The sequence below is a fragment of the Lepidothrix coronata genome, unplaced genomic scaffold (assembly GCF_001604755.1).
Source record: "Lepidothrix coronata isolate B3197 unplaced genomic scaffold, Lepidothrix_coronata-1.0 Scaffold223, whole genome shotgun sequence".
Classification (NCBI taxonomy): domain Eukaryota; kingdom Metazoa; phylum Chordata; class Aves; order Passeriformes; family Pipridae; genus Lepidothrix; species Lepidothrix coronata.
This window is the reverse complement of record NW_016690403.1, coordinates 1,066,366-1,076,939: the sequence shown is the minus strand read 5'-3', so window position 1 is coordinate 1,076,939 and position 10,574 is coordinate 1,066,366. Positions and strand designations below refer to the sequence as shown.

General features: G+C 36.6%; 1 protein-coding gene across 3 annotated transcripts in view; it reads right to left on the bottom strand.

Annotated features, from left to right (window-relative positions):
• Positions 1 to 550: 550 nt before the first annotated feature.
• GABRG2 (gamma-aminobutyric acid type A receptor gamma2 subunit) overlaps positions 551 to 10,574 on the bottom strand; it is a 60,496-nt gene continuing 50,472 nt past the window's right edge. For 2 of the 3 annotated variants that reach the window (XM_017833870.1, XM_017833871.1), the window contains 4 exons: positions 7,380 to 7,532; positions 5,667 to 5,872; positions 3,951 to 3,974; positions 551 to 2,491 (listed from right to left, as the gene is read on the bottom strand). In XM_017833870.1, coding sequence (XP_017689359.1) covers positions 2,216 to 2,491; positions 3,951 to 3,974; positions 5,667 to 5,872; positions 7,380 to 7,532 — 659 coding nt within the window. In that variant the 3' untranslated portion in view covers positions 551 to 2,215. The remainder of the gene's footprint in view (positions 2,492 to 3,950; positions 3,975 to 5,666; positions 5,873 to 7,379; positions 7,533 to 10,574) is intronic. The other variant, XM_017833872.1, reaches the window with a different exon arrangement.

The window sequence follows — 10,574 nt, the reverse complement described above, 5'->3', positions numbered from 1 at the left end:
TGCACCTGGGCTGAGGGAATTAAAGGGCTGGCTTGGGCTGAGTTTCTTAATGGTCTGTATAAAACTTGTTTGGTAGCAGGAAAAATCCAGGTAAAAATTAAAATGTTAAATCTATGGCATCAGTCACACTTATTGACTGCAAGGAACTAACAGAAAGCTGATAAATCACTGACTGTTGGGAAAAAAAATTAAAGATCTGTCTGCCACCAGCTGAAACACATTTCCATGTGAAAGATGATTGACACACATTCAAGTAGTGGAGACTCTAAGTAGATAAAGAAAGGTTCTCTCTCTTCATTAGAGTACTTCCAATTCAGTGATTTTTAAATACTTTTGTTATTATTATCATTTAAGAATAAGATAACCTTCAAAAGATTTAATCTTAATCCTTGAAAATTATGTGAGTAATCCATTTGACTACAAAATGAGACAATGCAGAGGATTATGAGGATTATAATCACTTATATTTAGGCATCTGATGAATCAAACTAGTCCAGCAGTCTAGTTCTCAAAGCATGCTTTTAACAAACTAATCACAGGAATACTGGAATTGAGTGCAGCAGTTTTATTGAAAAAGTCCACAGGTGTGTGCAATTCCTTTATTAAAATTTTTTCAAATACATTGGACAAGGAGCAATCGATGATAGAGATATTCCTTTTTTATACATTTTTATTTTCAAAACTATACAAACATTGGAAAACTTTCCTTTTCCTCCATTTTACCTAGTAGTAATTCTGTAATGATAGATTATAGATCTCCCTTTTCAAGCTGCAAGCCCACTTTCCTGGAGGTGACATTTTACAAGTAAAAAAAAAAAAGGTCAGTCTTATTTACATGTGCTTAAGGTTGCATAATTGAGAATCATACAGGTTCTGAAAACCAGTGGATAAATGGTTTTCAGGATTCACCCAGGTGGGTTGAAGGTTTTAAATGCACATAACTGCATACATGTGATTTAGTAGCCAAGACACCCTTTTGTTCCCTTTAATTTTCAAGGCTGTCTATAAACTGTGTGCCAGCCACGGGCAAGGTTGGTTTTAGTAAAGGTACTCACCGAGTGAAAGCAGCACTGACAACAACTATTGCTGATCAAGGACATGAACGGGCAGAGAACTGTTTGTGTATATATAATACAAAGTCTAATGTTTCAAAATTAACTTGAAGCTCTTATGTAAAAATAACATGTAGAATAAAAGCTATTTCCTGGATTGGTTTAAAGAACAAAAGACCCCCACAAACACTTGTGTAAGGAAAAAAGGAGAGCTCAACATAGGAGAAGAACAATAGAAGCACATGGATTAAATTCGGAAGCTGATCTTGCAATGTATAATTACTGGAGATACAGCTGAAATATCAATGGCAAATGAAGGCTACAACTGCAGCAGACACATACATTACACTTTATGAGCTATTATATTGGCCATACAGGTTTGTCTACATGTTATTTATTTGAATCCTTAAGGCTTCTCTAATGTCTTACATGAAAGTGCTGTCTGCTTGGATCTTCCATGCATGAGGGAAAGGGGCAATTTTTCAAGAAAAAAAAAAGTTCTGTCCACATTTCAATTACAATAGCACATCCAGAGACACAAAATAAAAGACAAAACTTTATGGTACCTTTTCTCATTTATTTTGGCCCCCAAAAGATGCATGCACTAGACTTTATGTACTACAAGGTATTGAAATATTTACAGCATTGTACATGTGCTCTTAAAGGGATGGCATTTTCATCTTGGTGGGAGTAGAATTTAACTTTCCTAGCTTAATAATACCTATTCAAAGTGAGAGATGACTCTTCCAAAAAGAAAAGCCCACAGAGAATAAAGCTATAGCATAATTATAGCTAATGTTAGCCGACTGTACAGCACTTTATCTCCCCCCTCTCTCTCCCTCTCCTGTTTGAAACTGCAGTACCAGCTGTTGAGTGGTGTTGCTGTGCTCCCCGTTTCTCTCTATTCCAGTGGGTGTAGCTGTATATTGCCTGTCCAAATGATTTTATTTTCAAATTATTTTTGGCATGTGGAATGGACATACAATTCACAATAACCAGATGGTGATTTTTGGACAAATGGTATGACTGATATTTACGGGATTATGGCACTAAAGAATTCAGACCACTATAAAGCGCATCATAAATACTTCAAGTGAATTTAGGAAACCATCTCTCTAAGAAATTCAGTGAGTAAGGCTCATATCACTGATTTCCTCCTGCCTTTAAAGGTAAAGATACGATACCCAGTAGACCAGGTTGAAGAGGCAGAAGGCAGTGGGGAAGAAGATGCGTGCGTAGGAGTCCATTTTGGCGATGCGGATGTGTATCCGGCCGTGCCGCCACGCGCCCGTCCGGCAATCCTCGAAGCAGCAAAAAAAACTGGCACAGTCCTTGCCATCCAGACACTCATACCCATATTCTTCATCCCTTTCTTGCAGGTGTGTGGCATTGTTCATTTGAATAGTAGCTGACCGGGGGCGGATGTCAATAGTAGGTGCCTAAGGTGGAGCAGCAGAAAGAAGGATCTGTTATTGTCACCAGAGCGACTGGGAGAGGGGCATTAATGGGCAGCATGGGCATGGTGGTCTGTGTGGGCACGGGGATGCTGAGGGGCTCTAATGGTGATACTGCCTTGAACTTATTAAAGTCACTTGCATCACACACTTCAACTTTACAAGGAAGCAGCACGAATCAATAAAGTTAACAGCTGTGGGCAATTGACTTCAAAGCCAGACTAAGTAAATGTTAGAGGTTAAATGAAACATCCAGGAATGTAATTTGATGGTATTTTGAATTTCTTTTTTGGTTTATATTTACATAGCTGCTTGATATCTGAAGACAATTTGTGTATTGGATGTGGAAGGAGATTAATTATTTGGAAATGCAGGATTTTAATAGAGTTGGTTTATGTTGAGTCAGGAGCAAATACATATACACAAGAAATAAAGGAAAAAACTGGGCCTTTTGAATAGGGTTAGGAGAATCTTTGTAAAGCTCTCCAATTATTTGAATATATGCAGTTCACCACCTATTAATGTTCACCACCTAGACAGTTCAATATATTCCAAATTTTATATAGTAGCTGAACATATATATCTACACACACATATATATTTAGTATCAGTTGAGCAAGTTAAGCATGTAAACACATCTGAGCACTTGGTGAACACTAGCATGACAGGCATTGAAATTTTCTGCTGATAGTTATTAGGGAAAATAACAATTCCATTCTATAAGTATGTAAATTTCTTGGGTTTATTTGATGTAATTTCTTTTTTTTTCCTTTTTTTAAATAAAATCTCTGCATTTCTGAATGGAGATAGGTTTTAGATGTAGAACACAGCTAGATATATTTGCTAATTTGCTAAGAGTGTGTTGATCCAGGGACGACATTAAAAATCTATATGCATCTTAAACCCTTTCAAAACCCCGAATTTTTTTGCATAAGGATCATCATTTGAATAATTGATGATAACACTGAATTTTGTTCAGGTCAACATGGGAACAGATTTGGTTTTATAATTTGGAGTGAAGTATCACGAAGGTTAAAAAGTCAGAGTCAGAGTTGAGTTCTAAAAGGGTGTACATGGCAGGATTGTAGGGTAGCTGGTGCTATTGGATCCCATGGCAAATTGAGAAAGAGAGGAGCAGAAATGTTTTAACATTAAACTCTCTTAATTCATGTGATCCAATAATGTTGGTCATTCTTGAATTTTGGTAAGTTCAGAACCATAGTGAATCAGTATTTGGGCTGCTGAATCAACTCTACAATTTGTTTAGAAATATGTAACCATTCTACTTAATTAGGAAGTACCTTGAGTAGAATGCTTAGTAGAATGAGGCTTAGTAGATGCCTCATTAATAAAAAAACCCAACAAAACACCACTCTCATCTAAGTTCTAACAGTTAAATTCAGCAGTCGCATGCAGTGAATTTCCATTCCAAAAAACATTATACCTTGAAGGAAAACATCCGAAGAAGCTTTCATTTTGTAGACAGAAAAGAGAATCAGAGGGTTTTGTTTTAAATTAAAGAAAGAAAGAAAAGAAAGAAAGAGACAAAAATAATGTAAATTAAAAATATGTTTCTAAAACATAGTAAGTCTAAAGAACTAGAGTTACAGAAAGGTTGGGATAACAGCAATTGAAACAAGTATCTTTAGCATAAAACCCCCACATCTTTGACTTGTCACTGTCTTGTAGCTATAGCTGGGCCAAGGACATAAGACATCAACCTTTAGATTTTCACATCCTGAGGAGGTTCCAGTCTGTTATGCTGAACTGTTTTGAAGGAGACCATTCACAGTTTATAGAACCACTATTGAGAAAGAAGTCTTTTTACCTGCAGACTGTGACCCGAACAGAGTAGACTTATAGAGTTATTTTAAGTTTTTTAGGCTCTGTGATTAGGATCCAGGCAAACATTTCTAGCTCTGTTCTTCCCCGAAGCTCACACATAAGCAATGTAAAGAACAAGTAATCAGCCCCTATATGGACACTTTAAAGGGTCACAGCTAAATCTGAGGTATTTAGATTTTGTCCCTTTACCTGACTGCATAAGACACACATGCACGGAGACATGTTTTATTTCCACCTAAGACAGGACACTTCATCATTTTATTTTGGTTTTTTACAGTCTACACCTCAACTGCTTTTAAAGTTGGAATTAAAGGAATAATCTGCAGTAAAAGGTTCTTTAATTGTTTTTTTCTGTATCCTTTTCATGCTCTGTGTTATAACTAAAAGGAATATCTTCAAAAGTCCATGAATATTTTAGCAGAGCAAATCCAAATCACTTTATTTTTTGCTGGATGCCTAAAATGGATTTGAAAATGCTCTCTTTTAATGTAAAACACTTGTTCGTCACTTTTTTTCCCCGTAGATGATTATGCTACTTTTCCCCCTCTGATTTTAAACTAATTATTTTAGAGATTCTAGACAACAAATTTGTCAGTTCAGTTGCCAAAGGCAAGGAGAAATCTGTCCTGGTCAAAATAAGCAACACTTTTTTCCCTGTTTGGGCAAAAGCCCAAGTATCTACTGAGGGTGCTTCCAGGATTTTTTTTTAATTGTTGTTTTAATTTTTTTATTATTGGGTAGCATGCATCCATATGTATCATCATAAACTACTGGCCAAATCACTTTCTAAGGAAGAGAAGTAGGTAAAGGAGGTGAGAAATACAAGAAAAAGAAGATAAGGAAAAAATGGAAACAGATGCTTAAGGGGAGGTTAGAAAAAGCACACACTGCAGTTTGAATATAAAAGTTTAACTGTAGTCCTGATAATAAGAGAGTCATGTCAATAATATGGACATAAGTTAATGGCATAGAATATTGTTAATGCTAAGACAGAGAAATTGAGAAGCTTCTATAAAAGTCACAGCAAGAACTCTATCTATGGCACAAATAATGGGTTTGGTCATAGTTGTGATTTGCCAAACACTTTGGTTAAAAGCATCTTTATTCTAAGAAATTAGTTTCTCTGGCATGCATACAACTGTAATATAAGAGCTTTTCATTCTCAAGGTGAAGGTTTGCATTTCTATGATTACAAAGGAAGAGTATATATGTAATAGCAAAGTATGAAAAAAAAGTACAATTGTAAAGAGAGATTCAAATGCTCTCTCAGAAAAAGTAATTGAATTTAGGCCTTGCTGGTAAAAAAGATACATACTGGGTTTTTCTTCTTTTTGTCTTTATCCTTGCTTGGCTTTCTATTGCTGACAAAGTAATGCAAAGTTCCATATTCCACAAGTGCAGAGAAAACAAAAATAAAGCAGACTGACACAAAAAGATCCATTGCTGTCACATAGGAGACCTTGGGAAGAGATTTACGAGCAATTGTACTGAGGGTGGTCATTGTCAGGACAGTTGTAATACCTGGTAGATGGATAGAAAACAACAGAAGTATTAATACTTCAAGTAACAAACTGATTTTGCCAATCACCTCTCTCTGACTGGTTTTGAAGTATGCCTGGAGTTCAAACAGATATTAAACAGTACATCCCAGCAGTGCATGTGGATTCAGTGAGAGCTTAGAGGATTAACAGGGGTATGAGATATTTTTGCATGACCACTGCCAGTGCTGCTCCGTAGAATATTTTAGTTAGGTGGATTCTGATTCTAAGAAATTTAATTTGGGATTTTGGTTTTGTAGTTTACTTCTAGAGAGCCTTGATTTTTATTTAAAAAATTAGGTTTTGTGCTCAAACTCTTGAACAGAGCTAGAAAGAGTCTTTAACTGTGAAGCACTGTGACATGCCTCACCACCCCTTTCCCTTTCAGAACATTATTCCCTGTACTATGATGTGAAGAACATTAAAAATGCATTAGGACAGTTAAAATCCATCACATTGTACATGGCAAATTTCATGCCATTGGTTTTACCTTTTTAGTGGTACAAATAGACTAATTCTCAACAGAGGGATAAGTGTTTTGTGTATCTGAATGCCTTTATTAATTTTCTACTTCTTTAAAGCAGATTTTATAACCTCTTTTTAGTGAGAATGTGAAAAAGACAGTTAAATACTTAAAACTTTCTGCCATGGGAGCCACTGTTCCTCTATTCTTGTGTTTCTCTCAAGGGAATCTGGAATGAAGATTGTGTCCCTCATTTTGCACTCCAATGCTCTGTGCTGTAGTTCTCTGAAGAAATGAAAATGCAGAGGGAAAAACTAAAATGATCCTCACTTGTGTGGATTTAATGCAGAAGTAGAAAATGTGTTTGAGTTTCTCTAGTTGAATGTCTCTCCTTTGCTGATTCTTATGGCTACAGCTCCTTTGCACAAGCAAGATTAAGATTAATTTGGTCTCTGTTTATTTGTGGAGCAGTTGCTAAATGTGTAGAAATTTCTAATTCTGATTAATTGCATGTCATATTTTCATGCACAGGATTTTGATTACCACCGAATTCAGTTGATTTTTTGGCCTGAAGTCTACATTTGACTGTTGGCCTCTAAAGCAGAAGTCAGGGTGCTACATTCTCCCCTTGTTACCACCATGGCACACAGGCAGCCAGAAAGGTGAATTCCTTCTCCTTCATTTGTGCTGCCAGTCATGGTGAGAATAAATGAAACTAATATGTCCCTGCCTCTAATCCAGCAATGTTCCCCCGTACCTTGATGGGTAGAAAAAGGACTGCTGGAATCGGAAAAAATGCAAAAGCTTTTATTGTTGACAATCTACAATACTCAGAATCTGACACAGCAAAATGGAAGAGATGCAAATATGGCTTGTCTGTGTTATTCCTTGGAAATCACTACATCCCTCTAAATAAGGAGAGTTCTTGTGAAATTGTGTCTTTTCTTACATCTACAAACTGGTGATCTGCAGAGGTGTCAGTTAAACATAATAACACCTGAATAAAACCAGGAAAAAATCAACTCACCCAGTGATGTTCTGGCTGGAACTGCGTCCTTATTAATCCAGAAAGAGACCCAGGATAAGACAACAATAAGTGTGCAGGGAATGTAGGTCTGAATAGTGAAATAACCCATTCTCCTGCTCAGGTTAAAGAAAACAGACATGACTACGTAGTCTCCTGTGAAACAAAAGCATAGTGAGATAAAATATGTTAAAAACCCAGCATAAATTTTCTATTTAATAGCTAGGCTTTTCCTATTCCATGTCTGGGGGTTGAGGGGTGTGTGTATATATATATATATGTAACTGATTTCCCAGAGATGCTGATAACAAATCCATTCATACATCTTCTTCAACCCAGGTCTGGATGAAGACCTGGTGGATTTTCCACACTCTGAAAGCAAAAAGTCCTGCAGATCCATTTAGGTGACTTTACTGTAAGATTTCCAGGGTAACCTCCCTTGCACAGTGTGACAGGTTCCTTCTACCCAAGGCACTCCTCAGAACCTGCAGCTGCCCAGGCCAGTCCTCTGGTGTGTGCTGGTCCATCCTCTGCAGGCCCTGTGCTGGCCCTGTGAGCACACCCAGCTCTGCTCTCAATGTTGCATGCTTTCACATGTACTCCCTAGGTTATTCATGTTGTCAACTATTCTTCAGGGCTAGGCTGTGTCAGTAATTAATTTTTTATTTGCCTGAAGGTTTTCTGTTGTATTTTCTCCTCTAAAATAATTTGCACCCACATTTCCTACGTGCTCCCTAAAACCAGGCTGTAAGTTGCTCTGGTGTACATAACACATCATTCCCATTCAATAGGTTGTGATTTTCTTTTCAGTTTCTTTTCCTCTCTCAAATTATTAAGTATATTCCATCTGGATTCAGGGATACAGCAAAGCTTCAGTTTTTGATGTATTCTTTTCTAAGCCAAAGAAACCCCCAACCCAACAACAAAACAAAACAAAAAAAAGCAAAACCAAACCAATCCAAAACAAAACCAACCCCAAAACAAACCTAGTTCCCATCTTTACTTCAGATTACAGCACTCCTGGGAAATCTTGATAGCAAAGGAACTACAGAACCCCAGGCTACAAAGACTTCATTGCAATTCAGTGAAAAGCAGCCCAGAGAAGTCTCACATGGAAACAGGATAGGATTTGCAAATTTAGAATAAGATAGTTTTCCAGTCTTATCAAAGAGACTCTGTGGCTAATGTGTATTCTGCTTAGATCAGTGCCTTTAGTTAACATTGAGCTCCATCTTTTCAGGCATAATTAAAATTTTAATTTCCCCCAGAATAATCCCTTTGAACCTGACCACAGAAGAAACTTCAGAGATCAGTCTTCAGCTGGTGCTTCTTTGTTATGTTATTTTTTTAAAATTGAATGTCCATATTCCTGGGATTAACTGGTTTTAAATTAGTTATATTATAACTCGACCAAAACCACAAAAAAGGCAAATTTTATACATATGGTTTACAAGGAGATATGGCTGAATAGGAGCAACCAATTTTAATAACTTTAGTCTTATTACCCCCTTAGTTCATAGATAAGTTTGCATCATATGTATAGGTCCTTCATATACCGAGAAACCCTGAAAATAAGAAACCACCACTCATCAGAAGCACTGTAAAACTGAAGCCATAAAACTGCAATATGACTCATTCTTGATCTCTCTTCATCATGTATTAATTTCCTGAGAAGTGATTATTTTTTCAGTTTTGGGACTTGTCTTTTTATTTACTCACCCTCATATATACTATTATTAGCATTGGTATTTAATTTTTCTTTTTTGCTATATTATGGTAGACCTCCTTTTAAACAGTAACTGTATTACTTCCATGCAAACATTTTTAAGGAGAAGCTGTTTTCATGCTCACTTTTATATAACTTTAATGGGACAAAAAATTACCAAAAGTAAGAGGTGAAATATAAACCCAAACATATATAAGAACATAAAAAGGTACAAAAGATTAGCTCAGAACTGAAATTTTAAAATCAGATGTTTTATGTCTGTTATTGTTTTTTTCTGAAGCCTTTTGGAGTAGCTGAAGGATGTCTAAGATCCCAGGTAACTACTCTCTCTGGTTTGTCCTGCACTTGGACAGTTCTTTTTGTGGAAAAAAACCCCAAAAACAAACTACTGTTTTGGTAGTTCTAGCACTCCTGCCTTGTGTTCAAAAGAACAGAAAATAGCAGAATCCACTACACAAGCCAGCACTTTCTTACAGGTATTAGAGACAAATCCAAAACTTGGCACCTGTGCTGAGAAAGATAAATGGAGACGACCTAGAGCAAGGCCTGGCTGCAAAGCCCTGTCCCTGGTCAGACTGTGTGTGCAGAGCCAGGGCTGGTGTGAAGAACATGTAAATATACACAGATGTGGAGAATATATGAATATAGAGAGATGTGGAGAACATGTGAATATACACAGATGTGGAGAACATGTGAATATACACAGATGTGGAGAACATATGAATATAGAGAGATGTGCGGGGGGGGAGTGGCCTCAGCCCTTTAATTTATAGACTGTTTCACATACAGTGGTTTTTTGTTTGGTTCTTTAGAAAGCTTGGTGGGGACCATCTGCTGTCCATGGACACTTGTCTGGATTTTTCCCTTAACGTGAGGAGTAAACTATTACAATAATATTTTTACAATATTGTATGCATTATTTTAATTTCATGTGTAAGACCTTTTAAAACATTAACTTGTAAAGCCCTTGGCTGTTCACCAGCAGTGAAACTCTACTGAATTCTCTGTCATCTCAAAGCAGCACATCAGAGGACAATTCATATCCATACAGGAACAACAGTGACCTGTCCCAGAGCATTTGCTACAGAAACTGGAGACACTCCAGGTGGTTTATATCTAATGGAATATAAGAATACAATTCCCTCTGCTTTTCTTTTCTCTTTTTTTTTTTTTTTAAATACAGGGCTTCTGAAGCAGTTATGTTGGGAAAGAACATATCTCTGCTAATATGTCCAAAAAGTTAAAAAAGTGGTGTAATTGTTGTATAGTTGTTGAACAATTGTAATTGTTCAACCCTCACAAATGTTGCACCTTCCTTTGTGCAAAGACTTCCTAATGACATATGTGTAAAAAAAATTCAAACCACTCCAGAATGATATCCATAGGAAACTCTGTGTCAGCCTCTGATATTTATAGACAAAGTCTGCAGCATTATTCTGGCAGATCTTATTTCTTATGCATTGGAAATGTTT